General features: G+C 39.7%; 2 protein-coding genes across 2 annotated transcripts; both read right to left on the bottom strand.

The window, feature by feature from the left end:
• Positions 1-804: 804 nt before the first annotated feature.
• On the bottom strand, positions 805-1,743 carry LOC121149356 (olfactory receptor 4S2-like). Its single transcript, XM_040969926.1, has one exon. The coding sequence runs from the start codon at positions 1,741-1,743 to the stop codon at positions 805-807; it is 939 nt and encodes a 312-aa protein (XP_040825860.1).
• An 8,280-nt stretch (positions 1,744-10,023) lies between these two features.
• LOC121149317 (olfactory receptor 4Q3) lies at positions 10,024-11,001 on the bottom strand. The gene has a single exon (XM_040969837.1). The coding sequence runs from the start codon at positions 10,963-10,965 to the stop codon at positions 10,024-10,026; it is 942 nt and encodes a 313-aa protein (XP_040825771.1). The 5' UTR covers positions 10,966-11,001.
• Between the last annotated feature and the right edge of the window lie 8,794 nt (positions 11,002-19,795).

Here is a 19,795-nt window from a genome sequence, read left to right as displayed (position 1 = left end):
CTAGAGGGGAAGCAGGGTCGACAGGTTTAGAATCGGAGCCCATATGGGATCCCCTGCCTCCAAAGTGAGGAATTTAGCCGCTAGGATACCACGCCAGGTCCATAAACAATTTTTAATAAAAATAATGTCACAGTACCAAAAAGAAACTATTCGAATTCTCCAAAAGGATCTTTTAAAACATAGCTCTACATCTCAAAATATGTAAAACACAGTTTGCCCCTGAATAGAACAATTTGTCAGTTTCTACTAATTCCCCTCATCATTTGCTGTGCAATTTGTAAGTCTGCACTTGTTTGATTGCATAATAATCTTTTACAAATATATTTGCCTATTAGATTTTGTGGTATTTGTGCAGAAATAAGGAAAAAGTACAAAATAAAGGTAGAGGAGGAGGCAAGGGAGGGAGAGAAGAGAAACACAGCTTCTGAGAAGTTAGACACCTCTTTTCCAGCAGAAATAATCTAATTTCTTGAGATTTTTTTTCTCTTGTAGCCTCTTTCTGAATGACAGAATTATAGCTTGAGAGTTTGGTGTAAGTAGAAAGGTTCAAGAGCAGTTACGTGAGACACTGAGTAAGAGAGCTCACCCCGATTCTGGGAGGAAGTGAATAAGCCTGTCAGCTCAAGAAAACTTAAGTTTAGCCCATGTGAAATAACTTAGAATTATTTCCTGTCAAATGAAGCTAGTATGAAATAATCCTATTATTTGTTGAATTTTAGGGTCTATTCCTTAATATTCATTATTAATAAACTGGGGACCAGTTAAGGGTATCATCTGGTTCTCTGACGTGGCAGTTCCGATAAGCTATCCCTCCTGCTTTTCCTTCAAGGAGAATATGCGATTCCATAGTCTCTTCATGGCGTTCTTCACATCCCCATTCCTCAAGGTGTAAATGAGAGGGTTCAGCATCGGGGTGATGGTGGTATAGAACACAGACACTGCCTTATCCAGTGGGAAAGTGGTAGAAGGACGGAGATAAATGAAGATGCAGGGGACAAAGAAGAAAGTCACTACAGTCAGATGAGATCCACAGGTAGAAAGAGCCTTGCGCCGGCTCTCTGCAGACCGTTTTCGGAGACTGAATAGAATGATTGTGTAGGAGGCCAGAAGAATGAGGAAACACCCGAGGGAGATGAGACCACTGTTGGCAATAACCAACACATTCACCAGGGTGGTATCAGCACAGGCAAGCTTCAGAACAGGGTGGACGTCACAAAAGTAGTGGTCTATCACCTGAGCGTTGCAAAAGGGCAGCTGAAAAGTCAGGAGAGTTTGAACGAAAGAGTGACCAAGGGCTCCCAACCAAGACAGTGATGCCAGCGCGAGGCAAACATTGGCACTCATGATGCTGGTATACCGGAGGGGCTGGCAGATGGCGGCATAACGGTCAAAAGCCATGACCGTCAAAATAAAAATTTCTGCACAGCCAAAAAAGTGGAAGGTAAACATTTGAGTCACGCAGCCCCAGTAGGAAATCACCTTTTTCTCAGAAACAAAGTCTGCAATCATCTTGGGCGCTGTGGCTGAGGAATAGGCAATATCGACAAAGGACAGGTTACTGAGGAAAAAATACATAGGTGTGTGGAGCCGCGGATCAGAAAACACTGTGAGCAGAATGAGCAGATTTCCCACCACGATCACATTGTAGAAGAGGAGGAACAGGGCAAAGAATATCGACTGCGTTCCAGGATCTTGAGACAGTCCCAGCAATATAAACTCTGTGACATTGTTGGCCACTTCCATGGGGTCCCTGGCAGAACTGTTGGAATGGTTCAGGTTCTCTAAACACAAACAAAAAGTTTAGAAACCACGGCAAGCATGACCAGATGTAAAGAGAAAGGTCCTACAAAAATGTCTAGGTGATGTTAGATGTGGTAGAAGAAACTATTCATAATTCCCAAACATAATTCATGAACATTTTCTCTGCATTACTTGTACAGCCATATTGTAAACATAATGTGGACTGTCTGTGCACTTAGTTTTACAGTTCTTCTGTCTAAAACAAGAATCCAGGAAATCTGAAGTATTTTCTTAATGTTTTCTTGAGTTAATCTTTTCTCTATCACCTTTTCTTTCCCCACCTTACCCATCAAAAGTTCTTGCTGGAATGAAAAAGATTAAATTTTATTAAGTGAGCAACCTAATTTGATACTGTAGGGTTTTTTTTTTTTAAAGTTAAAATGAAGATCCAACATTTAAAATTCCAGTAACTCTTTTTTTTTCAGATTCTACATGAAGATTATTATTAGAGAGCAATATTTTGTTTAATTGAGACAAGACTCAGTTTCCACCTTGCAAACTAGACACAGCCATCCCAAAGCTTTGGGAGCTGGTATTCTGGTCCAGCAAGTAATATCATCATCCCACATTAGAGTGCTGGTTTCACTCTCACATAGATTTCTTTTCTAGAATATGCACATTATGAACTTTCTGAAGAATCTTCATGTGTGTGGGTTTTTTAAAAATGCTACACAAAACAAACATGCTTAAATTCCACTTTACACAAACTTTTGAAAATATGCTAGTGTAGGCAAAAAGGAGCTTAGAGATCAACTGAACTTTCATTTTAAAATTTTTGCTAATATGTAACACTTGCATATTTTTACAAAACAAAGTGCAATATTTCAATACCTGTATACAGTGCTAACCTACAGATGAGGAAACGAGCCTCTCCAATTCCTTGTATTTTCTTTGTTCAGGACCTCCTAGTTCCTCTCTTTCCACACCACTGTGAACTGCAGTCATCATGCTGCGCAATGGAACACAAGAACCCCTTCTCTGACACATTGTGATACATCACATTTGATTAATGCCATTCATTTAACCACTGGTGAAGCAACTGGGGCAGACAGAACTATCTAGGTTTTACTACTAGATTTGAAGAGTTAAACTAGAGCTAATTATAAGATCAATAATTCCTAGAATTAATGGAACAGATGAAGAATTTAAATCTTCGTAATATCCTTCAATACGATTTGAATCAGTAAAGATTGTCTCTTCTTGTAGTTGATGGTTAAGGTACCCAAAACTTACCGTAACTATCTTCTTGAGTGTGCTCCCACAGCATAAATCTGAACAGCCTGAGATCTTGGATCATAAGCCTTTCTGAGATAAAAATGCAGACTATACTCAGATATTCATACTAAATGACCGAGCTCTAAATGCTTCTCTTACGTAGTTGGGATTTCTCCTCTTACACAACCTAAGAAAACATTCTGAGTTTCTCTCTCTCTCTCTCTCTTCCACTTGTACCTTCTCCTTCTCTGTCTCTACTCTCCCTTGTGCTCCCTCTCTGTCTCTCTCTTTCTCCCCCTCTTCTTTGTCTTCTCTCTCTTTCCACTTCTTCCTGTTTTCCTGGGTTTAGAACCACATGCAGTATTCCAGTCTGCAAGAGCTTTTCTATGTTCCTGGCTTCCAGAAGGTAGACAAGCTCAGCAGCCTTTATGTATCACCCGAACCCGGGGGAATTTCTGGGCAGCTGGCTGGAGGGCAGCTGGAGAGTGTCAGTTGGGCAGAGATCATGCAAATGCATGGGTACTTCATAAAGTTTATGGAAATGTGAATCATACGTAGAACTTTTGTAATTAAAAATTGTAATTAAAAATTATTTTCAGGGTCAGACTGGTGGAGGCTTGGGTGGAATGCCAAAGCCCTTTTTGGCTCACAAGCTCCTGAAGTTAGCTAGGTGGTGCAGTCCTGGGGGAGGGGCAGCTGGTGAGGGCTTAGGCACCAGGCAAAGCCCTCAGGCTGACCAACAGCTGGCTCTGGGGGCTTAGAGATGGATTCATACAGGGACCCAAGGGCTCACACCCAGGTGAGAAAGGACTACTGAGGGAATACCATCAATAAGGCCATTGTACTTGCAGGTAAACAAGGCAACTGAGAGTGAGTGGTTTGGAGGGAGGATGCAGAAGACATCTAAAGGTCTGACCAAAGCATCAGCACATGTGGAAGACCTGGGCTGGGGTAGTTAGTATCAGTCACCACTGAAGACCACCCACTGGCACACACTAAAGCTGCGTTGGGGGCCTACCTGGCAGTGCTAGATCATGGTACCCACCAGTCAGAATCAGAAAAGCCGTTGGGTAATGTTAGGCTGGCCTATGATACTAACCAGTATGCTAGAGAATCAGGTCTGGGGAAGAATCTGTGAGGGGGTATGTGAGTTCACCCATGTGGAACTGCAATCTCTGCTGGCACATGAATGGAAACAGACCTGGATGGAGAGCTAAGGAGATGCCCTTACTGGGTTGGGGTTCCCACTGGTGAGTGTAAGAGCTAGAATGGGGGCAGAGGGCTAGGCTGGACATGACTGCAGTCTCCCTAGACAATGGTGTTGACTGGATTTGGGAAGCGACAAACTGGGCTAGACTCCAGCACCTACTAATACTCATGAGAGCCAGGGTGGGTATAGAACAAGCTGGGCTAGTTCTTGGCTCTCACCAAACCATGTGAGAGCTCTGTTTGGGCATGGACCAGATGTGGCTGGACTGTAACACCCAGCAGTAAGAACTGGAATGGGTAGGGGCCAATTGGGCAAAGACCCTGTTCCTGCCAAGACAAGAGGTAGGTTAAGTCAGCTTCCACCAAAGACCTGCTGGTATGCAAGACCTCTGCCTCTAGGAGGAGACCTGATAGAGGAGCTTGGAGAGTTACTTTTTCAAAATGAAGTCCCTGCAGATGAGCACAATAACCAAGGCAAGGAACAACCCAGACCAGGCCAGATTACAGTAACCACCATCATACATGCAGGTGAGGTCTGGAAGCAAGCCGAGCTGGGTCAGTTTATAACACACTAGCAGATGTTAGAACCATAATGGATTGCAGGATGGGATGCAGGATAGACATGGCAGGACCACAATAGCAGCCAGTTCATATTAAGGCCAGGACTGGGGGATGGCTGGTCCAGACTAGACTGCAGCAGCCACCAGCAACAGTTGGAACAGGGGACAAGCTGGACCAGGTAAGACTGAAGCACCTGCTGTTGAATGCAGAGGTGAGGTAAGCCACGTCATTCTGGGCGCAGTGGGCACTGAATCTGTGAACCCCAGGGGCAGGGGTCTGGCAGGGCCCAGGTTGCTTGGTCTGGGTCCCTTGGCCCACCTGCTCAGTGGATACCAGGTCCATGAGCAAGGAGGTAGAGGGTCTGGCAGGGTCTGGGTGCCTGATCTGGATCCTTGGGCCTGCCTGTGTGGTAGGTGCTGGGTCCATGACTTCCAGTGGTAGAGGCCTGCAGGACCCTGGTCAGGTCACCTAGAGCACCAAAGGCACCAGGGGAAGCTCACTGGCTACCCAGGGACATGCTGGTGTGGACTTGGTGTGTGGGATTGCAGGGGTCTAGTGATGAAAGAGGTGGGGGCAGGCAGAGGCCTGTGGTGTCATGTCCAAGATTGTTGGTCTAACCGTGAGTTCATGTTTCAGAGCTAAGCCTCTATGAGTGGAACAGATGGAGCAGTGAACGACCGGCCCAGATGCATATGGAGGTTATACCTATGGAGGCAGCCCATTGGGACCTGCAGAGGACATCTGGTACCATAGCAGAGGAAGGAGAACAGAACAGATTGGACAACTACCCCAACCAAACGATGACAGCAAATATCTGGGAGAATGGAGACTCTATGTCAACCAATGGACATTGAAAGCAGTTCCTCACCCTTGGATCGGCAAGACCAACAGCATTTCAAAACTGGCGGAACCACTTGGATAGACCCCTCAGAGCATGTGCCAGAGTGGGGACCCTGGTTTGTTGTCAGGAGGCCCTTCCCCCTCTCTGTGTACTGGAGCGGTTGGGAGGTTGGGTATGGCTTCTCCATTTATGTTCTTCCTTTCCACAGATACAGCAAGAAATAGAAAATTTGGAAACAATGTTCACACCCACTTTTCTCAATCCTTGAACCTTCCCACCCTGATCAACTATGTAAATATCATTTAAAAATTTTTTTAATTTAAATTATTTTCATACTGCTCTGTATCACATAAGACTGGAAGATATATGACTCTATATGTTTAGAGACAGTTCAAATTGTGAACATACCTCATAATTTTTTTGAAAATGGGATCACACATTTCTATGCAATTCTTTTTGAAAGCCTTAACATTTTCATAACATACATTTTCTTAGCTACATGGGTTTCTACAGACTTTTGTTCATACCAGCTGACTGACACAAGCCCCTTTTCAGAGTTTTCCTTTTTGGTAAAAATTAGAGTCTTGAAATCCTGTTAAATGGCCAGTGGTTGATGGGACTGCCAGTCTAATCTTTTAGAAAACAAAACTTAATGTATTCCTTTTTGTATTTTCAGATTTGCTTAGTCAATGACCTATATTAAAATTCTTACCAATGGGCCCAGCACAGTAGCCTAGTGGTTAAAGTCCTCACCTTACACACTCCAGAATCCCATATAGACGTCAGTTTGTGTTCCGGAGGCCCCACTTCCCATCCAGCTCCCTGCATGTGGCCTGGGAAAGCCATGGAGGATGGCCCAAAGCCTTGGAACCTTGCACCCACATGGGAGACCCAGAGGAAGCTCCTGGCTCCTGACTTCAAATCAGCTGAGCTATAGCTGTTGTGGCCTTTTGAGGAGTGAACCAGTGGATGGGAGATCATTCTCTCTCTGTCTCTCCTTCTATTTGTCAATCGGCTTTTCCAATACAAATGGGTCAATCTTAAAAAGAAAAAACATCCTGAGATCAGTGCTATTATTGATTTCATCATTCAAAGGATATTAAGAAATTGTCACAATAAACATTTTTTGAAGAAAAAAATGTTAAGTCACTTGCCCTTTAGTAAGTGTTAAAACTGGACTACAATGAGGTTGCTTGACAAGCGAGTCTCTACATGAACTTTATCTGTTCTGTTCCCTTCCCTACCGCCTGGGCTCACTCACTGCCATAGAACAGCTCACTCTCAGCAGGTGGTGAGAGACTCTGTAAGTAGATGTAAGACTCAAATAGTAGGATATCTATCCCATTTCCACACATGTAGCAAGCACGTAGCAAGGTTTTTTATATATATTTATTTTTTTATTTAAAAGACAGAGTAACAAACATATGTAAAGACAGAGAGGAAAAGATGTTTTCCATCAGCCACTTCATTCCCCAAATGGCCACAACAGTCAGGGTGGGGTCAGGTTGAAGCTAGGACCAATAGCTTCTCCCAGGGCTCCCACTTGGATGCAGAGGCCCACGAACTTGGGTCTCAGCTGATTTCCCAGTCCATTGACAGGAATCTGAATTGCAAGTAGAGCAGCTGAGACTTGAGTGTGAGAACACACAAATGTTGGCACTGCTGGTGGCAGCTTAATACACTATACAAAAACAAAAGTCCCACAAGTATCTTTAAATTAATGAATGGATGATCATTTAGTAATGAATTAATTAATATTAAAAGCATCAACATCAGTAGAAAATATTTGGTAGAGAAGTCTTCAGAATATGTTTTGCAAATGGAGTAAGTGCAATAGTATGCTGATTTTTATTTAATGATACCTTCTAAATTCTAGGGCTCTTAAGCCGAGACACTTGCACCTGATGCTGTGGCATAGCTCATGTGATGTCAGCATCATATGACACCAGTTTGGGTTCTGCATGCTGCATTCTGATGCTACTCTTAGTTAATATGCCTGGGAAAGCAGCTTTACTAAATGTGTACAGCCTTAGTTTCCATGATGAAGCCAAGGGTTCCTGTTTGGTGTGATGGCTCTGTTACAGCTGCTTGGGGTGTTCACATCTCATATCAGGTCCTCAAAGTTTAAGTTCCAGCTCTGTCTCTGATCCAGCTTCCTGCTAGTGTGCTAAAACACAGCAACTATGGCTCAAGTAGTTGATTCATGCCACCCACTTGGGAGATTTGAGTTGAATTCTGGATTCTTAAATCCTGCCTGGCCCACATATAGATTTTTTTTACCTATTCATGGGGCTATCCAGTGGATGGAGGTTTCTCTTTCTTTTGCTCTCATTCTCTTCCTCTCTCCCCCTCTGAAACATTTTTTTTTAATTTAATAAAATAAGTAGATCAGTAATTCGCCAATGCTTTCATAAATAAAATTTCTCCTTGCTTCCTTTTAGTTATGTTAGTAGCCTAAAAGGCCACAAGAACTGAGAAAGAGTAGGAGATTTGCCACAAGTACCTGTAGGCACTCATATGCCTAAGCTGTAATGCTAGCTAACAACATGGAGGTCTCTTCTTAAGCTCTTGTTATTACTGGAGATCCATTTCCAACAGAAAATTCCCAGACTGCTTCAATTTTGCACCAGTATGTGGCAATGCGGACATTAAGCCCCAACATTAAGTGAAAAATCCATTCTTTATTCCAGTATATAGAAAGCTCTTGCACAATTAGAGTATTAGAGTTAACACAGCACATCTTAGCACTAGATGCAGTTTTACTTTTTTGTTTCCTTGTCCTTCAGCTGAGGAGCCACAAAAGCTGCTCTGTGGCAACTGGCGAGGAAATAAAGTTAGCAAATATAAAAATATTACAAACTTTTTTCTTTTTCCTAGTATTTGGTAGCTAAACACTTTTCTACAACCATAAAATGTTGCGAGGAGCAACATTTATGAAATAAATACATTAAATACATTAGATAACATTCAGATATAAATACGTTAAATAAAATTGTTCAGGTGAACCATTTATGGATCTCCTAGTTCTAGGGTTCCTTACAAATGTGATAGAAATTAAGTAATTAGTCCATCCAGTTGAGACAAATACTCCTTCTGAGGAAGAAATAAAAGAGCCTAATTACCTAAATCTTAGCACATTTTTTAAAATGAATGATTTGCTCATTGATCGCACTTTTTAAAGAGATCTTGAGCAATTCACTTAACGCTGACTTCAATTACAAAAAATTAAGTTACACAATATTAGCTGTTTCTCAGCACTTGTTTGAGACTTGGAGGCAGTAACTATGCACACCTCAGGAACAAAGTGGATGAGTGCTTTAAATGACAACCCATTTCTTCCTCTTCACCTTTAAAGCTCAGAGATCTTAAAATGATCATTTGAAGCTCGTTGACTTGTCCCACTGTAATTCCATTCAAAGAAAGACTCATGCTGAAATTAGATGCTTATTCTAGATAAGCCTCTACCATACAGTGTTAGCAAGCTCTGTCACCCAGCACTTGCAAAGTCCCTTGATCCCATGCAGAGACTTTAATTTAAATGAGTCGTCCAACTACATTTGTAAAATTTGGCATACTGGGGACTGGCTCGGTAGTCTAGTGGCTAAAGTCCTTGCTTTTCATGTACCACGATCCCATAAGGGTGCCAGTTCATATCTCAGCTGCTCCACTTCCCATCCAGCTCCCTGCTTATGGCCTGGGAAGACAGTAGAGAATGGCCTAAGACCATGGGACCCTGCACCTGCATGGGAGCCCCAGAAAAACTTCTGGCTACTGGCTTTGGATAAGTCCAGCTCCATTACGGTCACTTGAAGTGAACCTGCAGATGGAAAATCTATCTGTCTCTCCTTCTCTCTGTAAATCTGACTTCCCAATAAAAATAAAATAAGTAAATATTAATAAAATATTGGCACACTGTGGGAGCACAGTTCCCAGAAAAACTAACATGGAGGCAGCTTGGTACTGTCTACAGGCTTAGTTAGTGATAGAATAAAAGGAATTCACACAGCAAGGAAGAGATTCTGCTGAAACCTGAGTGCACTTTCTGAAGCCAGGAGCTATTGCGTCTTAGAGAAGCATGACACAAAATGATATGTCACACCTTTCATTTGTTTGTAAGTAAAAACTGAAGCAAATGAACGAAAGCAAGATTCCTTACAAGACAGAAAAGTTGATTTCTCCAAGTGTCCTCTAATGTCAGCACAATCGAACGGGAGCCACAGAATGCTCCGGAGCTCCCCACATGAAAGTTAAGGGCCATCTGTGTCTGTAACTATAACCAAGAGTAATTTTTACGCTCAGGTCAACCAAACGATTTTCATGCATATACCCATGTGTAGGATCAGATCAGAGTACTCAAGGAGGGTGTATTCTCTAAGTTCTTTCTTCCTTCTCATATTTTAACAAGGCAACAAGAGACCATATGTTTTTTTTCTCAGCTTCCTCATAGATGTCTTCATATCAGCATTTCTGAGTGTGTAAATGAGGGGATTCAACATAGGTGTGATCACTGTGTAAAACACAGAGAATACCTTATCCACAGAGAAGCTGCAGAAAGGTCTCAGGTAGATGAAAACACACGGCACAAAGATCAAGCTGACCACTGTTAGGTGGGAGGCACAGGTAGAAAGAGCCTTGCTCTGGCAATGCCGGAAGTGAGTTCTCAAGTGGATCAGGATGATGGCATAAGAGAACAGCAAGACCAAGAAGCAGACGAGGGAAAGCAGACCACTGTTGGAAACCATGAGCACCTCTACCACAAAGGTGTCCACACAGGCCAGTTTGATGACCTGGGGAACATCACAATAGAAGTTGTCCAGTTCATTGGGGCCACAGAAAGGCAGACGGATAACCAATATGACCTGCGTGATAGAATGAATGAACCCCACACACCAGCATGCAAAAACTAATTGAAAGCAAAGCTGGCGGTTCATGACAGTCAGGTAGTGCAGAGGGTTACAGATGGCAACATACCTATCGTAGGCCATGACTGTCAACAAAAGCATCTCACTGGCTCCCAGAAAATGGAGGAAGTAGATCTGGGCCAGGCATCCTGAAAAAGAGATGGTCTTGCCCTGCTCTAGGAAATCACCCAGCATTTTGGGCACAGTAACACAACTCAGGCACAAGTCAATGAAGGAGAGATGCCCCAAAAAATAGTACATAGGAGACTGCAGCAGCTGAGCATCAATTCGCACAGTTACCACTATCAAGAGGTTTCCAAAGACAACAGCCATGTAAAACAGCAGAAACACTAAGAAAAGAAACAGCTGGATTTCCCAGGACGATGATAGGCCTAGGAGAACAAATTCCGTTGCCATAGAATCATTTTCTTTTTTCATCAGGCCAAGAATACCAAGTGACCTAGAGAAAGAATCATTAAATCAGAAGAAAAAACAAGTTAGACAAAAAAAAGTATGTGTATTATCTAAACTATTGTGAGCTGTGTGTATATAGAATCATATACAAGTAAAATAATTCAAAAGAATTCTGAACTAACAAGTATATAACTCCTATACTCTTAGAACAAAGAACCTTAGGACTTCTTCCAACTTTTATTACTGTAATGCTTTTATTACTGTAATGCTTTTAAGTTGCATTCATAGCATGAGGTTTTCAGAGTCTGTTCATTCTATTGTTTGAATAAACAGAACACACTTAAGGACAAGAATTCTGGTAGGAGGTACTCAATGACCAGCTCTGCTACTTAGCATGTGATCTCAGGAAGTATAAAATAGCTCTGATTCTTCTTTATTGATTATTCGGTGATGATAGTATTTCCAAGATTGGATTTTTCACTGTTTTATTTTTATATTTGTTTCATTTACCTGAAAGAGAGATTTACAGAGAGAGGGAGAGAGAGAAAGTTAAAGAGAGGTCTTCTACCTGCTGGTTGACTCCTTAAAAGGCTGCAATGGTCGAGGCTGGTCCAGGACAGAGTCAAAACTCAGGAACTTCATCTAGGTCTCTCACATGAATTCAGGGGGTCTGAGGACTTGGGCCACATTCCACTGCTTTCCCAGGCACATTAACTGGGAGCTGGATAGAGAGCCAGGGCTCATACTAGTGCCCACAACATTATAGGCAGCAGCCTTACCCACTAGACCACAATCCCCGTCCAAAAAAGAATCATCTTTAAAGATAAAGAATCTTTTACTAAGATTTTATCTCAAGGTAAGTGAGTGGAAACTAGGTTTAGGGTTGAAATAACTTTTCTATTCCTCTATCACTAACTTTATGATCATCCTTTTTACTTCTTGTAGGGCCAGGGCATTTAACTCTATGATGCTCTAATTGATGGACGTAATCCCTTCACTTTCTAGAAAAAAATTGGAGGATAAAACAAAATATACAAGAGGTTATCATTTTCTATCCTATGCACGGTCTTAAGCAAGATCTGATATATTACAAATTTTCCGTTTTCCTTGCATATAACCAGTATTACACATTTTCATAAAAAGATGGCATTCTGGTGTCCTTCCGGCTATCTGAAATACCTAGCTGATGGGGGATCAAGATGTGGTTAAACATATTGATATGATTTCAAATATCATATAAAAGTCTGACAAAGAAACATTTGATAAAGAAACGTCTGATAAAGAAAAATCAAAATTAAGAAAAGATAAGAACGAGGTCTATAAAAACCAGAGGCAAAAAAAAAAAAACCCACTGACATGACAACACTGTTGTCACTTAGATTTAGAATATGACTGAGAAGCAATGCGATTACATTAGACCTCCTTTTCTCTACACATTTAACTTTTTGCAGTTCCACTTATCAACGATCAAGTAGGAAATTTCACAAATAAGCAATTATTGGATTTTAACTTGTCAGAATGACAGCATCCTGCCTGTTGTTCTCAGGAAGTGAGCCATCTCTTCAGCCAGGGTATCCGCACCATGTGAGCCACACACACTGCTTACCCTTAGGCCATCTCCACTATCAGACTGCCTCTCAGGGTAACAACATAGCATGGAGAGAGCTTAATACTAACCCACAATTTCAGACATCTACATGGGGTCTTGCAAAATAACCCGTATGAATAATATTATAATCCTTCAACATGAAAGCAGAATATCTGGAAAGACATATTGTTCATTTACGATTGCCACAGAACAGATGCAGATAAACAAGAACTGAAGTATAAATAATTAAAAATAAGTGATTCAAATGAGCAGATTGAATAAAATTATGTAAAATACAACCTAAATTATAACAATTAATTTTAACCTCTAGTTTATGATCTATTTCACCTATTTCCTTTTTAATGGGAATACAGACAATGGCTATCAACAGTAATAGAATGGAAAAATGAAGATTATATGATACATTATAAAAATCATTAAAACTATAGTAGTATAACATTCGTTAAATACTGATTTAACAAAGGAATGAAACAAAAATTTTTTAAAATTATATTTGTAGCAGTACTGATATATCCAAACATTTCTTTGTTTTTACTTTTTTTGGCCTGTTTGTTTTATAAGTTTCAGCTTCCTCATACAAGGCAAAACGTGTAGTGCTTGTCTTGCTGAGTCTGGTTCTTTCACTCAACAGGATGTCCTCCAGTTGAGTCCATTTAGCTGCAAATGGTAGAATTTCATTCTTTTTTAAAGCTGAATAATATTTCAGGGTGTATTTATATTCTAATTTTTTATCCATCCATCTAATAATGAACACCTTGTTTTATTCCAAACTTTGGCTGCTTGAATAGTGCTGCTATAAATATGTACTTCACCTATTTCTTTAAAGCAATATTTAATATCAGGGAATTTCAGCACTATAAATATGGTGGACAGTTTTTAGGCAATTACCATAATAGTATTTTGACTAATTATATCAATATCAAAAATCTCTTTTAAATCTTTTATAAAAAGAGAAAATTCCCAAATGTTTTAACACAGTTTCACAGCAGAATGATACTTCCCACTTTTACCCTCCCTGACTCAGCTTCCTTGCTTGCTTTCTTACTTTTTCACTTTTACAATGAGATACTTCAATTTTCTTTAAAACCTCAAGTTTAACCCTTGACTAAATAAAGAGGTCGGCAAGTAGGAAGTAAAAAAACAACTGTTCCTCAGGAGTAATACACAAGTTCTACTCAAACATCAAAACATTATTCTGCCCACAGACATTACACTTTTGTACTCTGTATATTAGTTACCACAAACCAGGAAAAAACATGTGACATTCGCCTTTGAGGACTGGCTTACTTCACTAAGTAAAACTTAAATAAGACCAAAAAAAAAAAAAAAAAGTTAATCCTGCTATCTGATTTTTAACCAAACCTGGGGTTAGTGTCCAGTTTCCTTACCATTTTTAGTAAAAGTTTGCTGCTTCATATAATATGAAAATATAACAATCAAAATGGGAAGGCCAGTTTTGGTACCAATAAAATTGTCATGATTGACAGCAACATCCTCTAGTGTCTGTCTCTGTTGTCTGCAGCCAGAGTGAGAAAATCAACCTATGACTACCTATTACTACTCTGCGGAGACTAGACAGAACGGTGGAAGCATCAGTGTGAAGGAATGTCTGCCTTCAAAACCACTTCCTTTTGCAACACCATTTCATTGGCCAAAGCCCTGCTCGGGCCATGGAAGCAGCAAACTCGGGCCCTACGAGGTGTCTCAATTCTCATCCCGAAGGTGACCTAAGGATTTACAAGAAGCAACAAAAACATGCTGTTTGAAAAGTGAGTGGAAGAAACTGAGAGTGTTTAATCAGAAGTCAGAATGTTTGATGGGAGTTTCAGAATGCTTCTTGAGAAATAGAAATGTTGTGGAAGGGTCCTGCTGTGTGCAGAAAGGACCGAGCGTTTCAGACAGGGAGGGCTACTCAGCAACAGAGACCTCCCAAAACAGGAACAAGACAAGACGCTGGGGAAAACATGAAGAAAGAGAGTACGGTTTTTCTTATGGGACTTGTATTTTTTAGTACATATAAAGCATATTATGTTTTTCTTGCTGTCTTCTCTGGTTTTTTTACTCAACGAAAAGCATTACTGGAAGAATAATGGAAAATTATTTGTTACCTGTAGCTTAAACACCATGTGAACTCCTTCTTCAGGCATCTGTGTTTTCTAACTTATCAAATACCATCAAGTGAACAAATCGGTGGGATACGGCATTTCTATTGCAAAAACATGATTCTTCCCTGTATACATCTTTTTATCTTGTTTGAAATTTTATTTCAAATTACATTTTAAATTGAATTTTAAAAAGAAGAGGAGATGATCAAAAAGAAACTGAAATGATTGAGACTGTGGTAGATTTCTAGTCCTGAAACAGTGTTGCCATGAATCCAATGCCTTCAGTTACATAAAATTTATCCATGTTATCCAAAACTCTTGAACTAGCTTCCAAGACACCACCATGCCTAAAATTCTATGAAACTAAAGGAATTTCACTATTTTGTGAATGTTTCTTAGTGTATGAACCTAGAACAACAAAACTCAAGTGATCTCTTATCAAAGTGTATAGAAAAATAGAAAAGTAATGATAAACATGGTATCAGAGACAGCAATTGGAGCAGGTTGAGTCTCAGAGCTTTGAATAAGCATAAGTGAGAAACTTACATCATTATTTAACAGGAGTTATGTGGTTTCGGTTAAGGAATAAGCTATTCTGTTATTCAGACCACCAGCCACCTCTTAACAGTTCCAGGATAGCAAACTGAACAAACCCAGATGACCGTCAGGGTTTTCCAGTCAAGGCCTTAGCTACTTCTTTTTAAGTCAAACTCTGATTGAGGGCTGGCTAACTGTAAGGACTGGAAAGCTGTCCTGTCCCTTGGGCTCTGGATGCATCTGAGGTTTTTGTTGTCCTTCCACCATCGCTCAGCCTAACGAGCCCTGGGATTCCCCAGGCTGTTGTTGGAACTGCCCAGATTTTTTGGAGCTGCTCAGTTTTTTCTAGAAAGCAGACCTGGCAACCTGAAGAATTGGAAAATGGAATTGCTGACTGCTTTAAAAAGTTCACCCTTTTCACTTATTTAGAGTCAGTCATTGACTCGGCACTGCACACATCATCTTTTTTCTAGTCTGTTCATGACAGAGAGATAACTTCAGCTTTTATCAGGGAGTGTGGGTGAGACAGAGACCCATGAAGATGCTATGATTCCTTGAAACGACACCTGAATCTTTGCATGAAATGTCCGGTGGCTTATCTCCTGGCACCTATGAATCCTGTCTAAAGAGCACAACTGTTGTCATTGGTCACCACACATTTTTATTTTGGTGAATTTTTCCTGTCATAATATGTAAATGTCATAAAAGTATTTCTTAAATCAATGATGATTACATGTCAAATTGTGTTGATTCATTAATGAGAGACAACAAGATATGAAAACCCATTTTAAAGACAGCACAAGAATTGTTTTATATAATCAGATCACAAAAAGTAAAATGAATAGATTTATGTTAAATATAATTTATTTAATTTTTTATAAACAGCAATGCAATCTTACCCTTTGGGGTGGTCTTTATTAACACAGTAAAAAACACAATTAGGCAATTTTAGCTGCACAATGCATGAAGTCCTATAAATATTAAATAGTAATATAGTAAATAACAAATGAAACAAACTTACATCCCTCTAGAGTATGTGATCCTTATGTGGGCTCACTAGACAGTGTTTTAACATAACATCAAATGGTCACACAGTCACTGCTTGGCCTCATTTGAAATTTTTGAATAATTTTTCTTAAATGGTTTTTTAAAAAGCTATAGTAAATGCTCATAGCCTCCAGAGACATTTCAAATCACAAAACCATTTGTTTCAATGCATTTTAATTTTATTTGCCTTGAGTTATTTATGTATGTTAACATGAGGTGTTCAATAACCCATGCAGATCTCTCTTTTTAAGATATATGTATTTTTATTGGAAAGTCAGATTTACACAGAGAAGGAAAGACAGAGAAACATTTCTGTCTACTGGGTCACTCTCCAAGTGGCCACAACAGCCAGAGCTGAGCCAATCCAAAGTCAGGAGCCAGGAGCTTCTTCCAGGTCTCCCAAGTGAGTGCATGGTCTTAAAGCTTTGGTCCATCCTCTACTGTCCTCTAAAGCCAGGGAGCTGGAAGAGAAGTGGAGCAGCCAGAATATGAACCAGCACCTATATGGGATCCCGCCACATGCAAGGCCAGGACTTTAACCAGTAGGCTACCATGCTGGGCCCACAAATCTCTTTTTACGTAAACATCCAATTACAATCAGTCATTGAGATCAGAAAAATAACTACCATCTGAAACTTACATAAGTAGTCTGGTTGTACCTTCTATAACCTTCATAATTTTGGAGGTGCCCTTTTGTTTTTATTCATGCATTCAGCAACTAGAAGTCTAAAAAACTCATATATATATTTAATCTTGCTACAATAACTTTAAGTGCAACAAATTCCTTTTTCTTAAATATTCCCCACATTTTCTAAGGTCTTTAACCTACCAAGCCGTAACTTTCCAAATGTGTAAATATGGGTCCTGCAAGCCACACTTGGTAGGTATTGTTTTGACGTGTACAATGCAACCATTGTCTTGAAATGATGAGGGAAATTTCAGTGAATTTCCTAATTGTAAAATAAAATTAAATTTGATGTGAATAAAAACACCTAAAACACTAATTTCTACTTGGGATCAGGATGGAAACTAAAAGTTGCTGACTGATGAAATGACTATAACATATTGTGTTAATATGGAAAGAACTGACCTTAGCCAGAATTATTAAAAAGGGAAAGTGCATCTTGGCTCCTGTTCACTGTAGTGCTTACATCTTCATTCCCAAGCACAACATACATGGTGTGGTTCCAAGTCTGAGCGCTGCTCTATTGCCCGCTTTGAATACATGCGTACATTACGTGCCACATGATTTTTGCTCACATTCTCATTTCCAAATAGAATGGGAAATTCATGAGATGAATATGTTATTCTTTGCCACTACACTGGACTCCAGGAGTTCTCTAAAAAGATATTTAGATGGCAAGAGCCTGAAGAAATATGTAGGAGACATGTCAAAGGACCTATTTTTCCAATATGAGTGTTTGCTTCACTTCTTATGATAGCTTATATTTTGCACACACACACACACACAAATGCTTAGAAGAATTTTCTGGAAATAATTTCAATAACCTCAAGAGAGAAAACATTCCAGTAAGTACGAAGCAAGTAAAAGATCGTAAACTAAAAATACAAAATAATTCTTAAATACCATAAGCAAAACTCCCATAGCCTTTAAGCTGCTACTCTTCTCTTCCTTATGAAAGACAAATATATTGTTATTGTTTTCTTCATTTTCCAGCTCTGTCTGGAGACTGGCTCTATGGTTGTTGCCTTTCCCTAGAGAAACATTGGCTCCATAAAAGACAAATGATAATTGGCTTTTAGTTAGAAAAGCAGAACTACGTGTATACTCTCCATGCCTACTTTTTGTTTTGTCTAGGTTTTTTTCTCTAAGGAATTTAAACAGAAAAGGTACTGGTAAGTCTTGAGAGACCGGTCTGCCCATAAGAGCTCTCAGATGAAAACTCCCTTTTATTTAATAAAAATCAACTATTTGGAGATATTGAGCAAAAATATATAGAGAATAGCAAACTCCTCAGTATACCCTTCATTTGTCTTCAGCTTTTTTAGGTAGGTGGCACTGGAATCCTTTCTTGCCAACAAGAAACTGGAGATGACATCATTCAGCCATCTCCTCTGATGAAACTATCTGCAGGGAATGAAAAGCCAATCTTACAAAAGGGGATTTGCTTTTTAGTGAAGTTTCTAGACAGCCATATATTTGAGACTAAGACAGAGGGGGGAAAGGACACAATTGACTTTGATCTATGGTTTCTCCCAAGCAAAGCCCCAGGTATGAAAAAAATCATATCATATTTCTACCTTCTTTTCTAATGAGCCAATCCTAATGTGTTGTTTCTTATATTCCTGATGAAACATCTGAATTACAAAATCCAGGCAAGAGTACTCTGGATTCCTGCAGAAGACTGTGATATTTGTCATTAGCTGAGGTAAGTAAAAATGAATTTCTTTTATAAAGCATTAGTGTGTGTAGGTTTTTATATTTTTTCAAAATTCTAAGTTCATGTCTCTGTTGAAGTAACATGAGTTCAATCATGATCAATAGCTCTAAAAGATAATGTAAAATGAGGATAGAACATTTCCTTTCATCTGTTTTAGGTACTATATTAACATATATTAATATAACTATATTAACATGCATTTATAGGGTTCCACAGAAACATAGAAAGGAAAATTAAAGCTATGATAAAAATTACTGTACCCTAGAAAGTCCTGGTAGGCTAAGGAAATAGGAAAAATGAATTGACTTCATAGTGTCTCATACATGTGTCTTAAAACTACCTAATGTTAGATCTCTGTGTTTTGTTTTTACTTAGTCACACATAGAATTGTATAACTACTGGGTGGCAAAGCTGGGGAAATCATGCTAACGGTTTTAATCTAGCAAAAACAGGTTCTCTGATATTGCTACAAGATGAGCTGGGCAAATTCAGGCAGACAACCAGGCCAAATCAGAGTAACATCTGGAAGAGAGAAATTTAGCAGTTCTTCTGACATGAATAAAAGTACCTTTGTAACCACCTTCTTTGGGAAGGTGAAAATTTTCTTTGCCTTAAGTAAGGGAGCCAGACTGAACTACCTCAGGTCTGTTTTCTCTGAATTGTGATGCCTTGGCTTCTTCAGATGGATCTCCAAACACCAGATCATTAAGAGTTTTAGAGAATCATCAGCTCAGCCTAGACTTGAAGAGCAACCCTGCCTTCTTCTTAAATACCCAATCTGCCTCACTGATTACTCAGTTATGTTTCTGCTTTTCCAAGGACTTCGTGGACTTTTTCATCTAGCAAAGCATCTAAGGAAAGTTGAATTAAAGTAGCAACTACTTAAAGGAGAACACAAGAACAAACAAAAGCACAAAAAAAATTTTTTTTAATCATATAGATCCAAAAGTGCCAGAAATACAGAGTAGTTGTCTCGAGGAAAATAAAATTAACAGAGCAGAACAGGCCTAGAACCTTGGCCAGGGATTTCATCCAGTGAATTACAGCAGCCAGAGTGTGGCCCCAGTTGATGATCAGAATGAGCCACAAGATGTCAAGCAGTTCTGGTAAACAAAGTTGAGCATATCCTTGCCATTGTTCCAGGGACAATGTTT

Source organism: Ochotona curzoniae, unplaced genomic scaffold, assembly GCF_017591425.1.
Source record: "Ochotona curzoniae isolate NIBS_2020 unplaced genomic scaffold, NIBS_Ocur_1.0 scaffold_4701, whole genome shotgun sequence".
Lineage (NCBI taxonomy): Eukaryota > Metazoa > Chordata > Mammalia > Lagomorpha > Ochotonidae > Ochotona > Ochotona curzoniae.
This window is presented reverse-complemented; position numbering and strand designations above follow the sequence as displayed.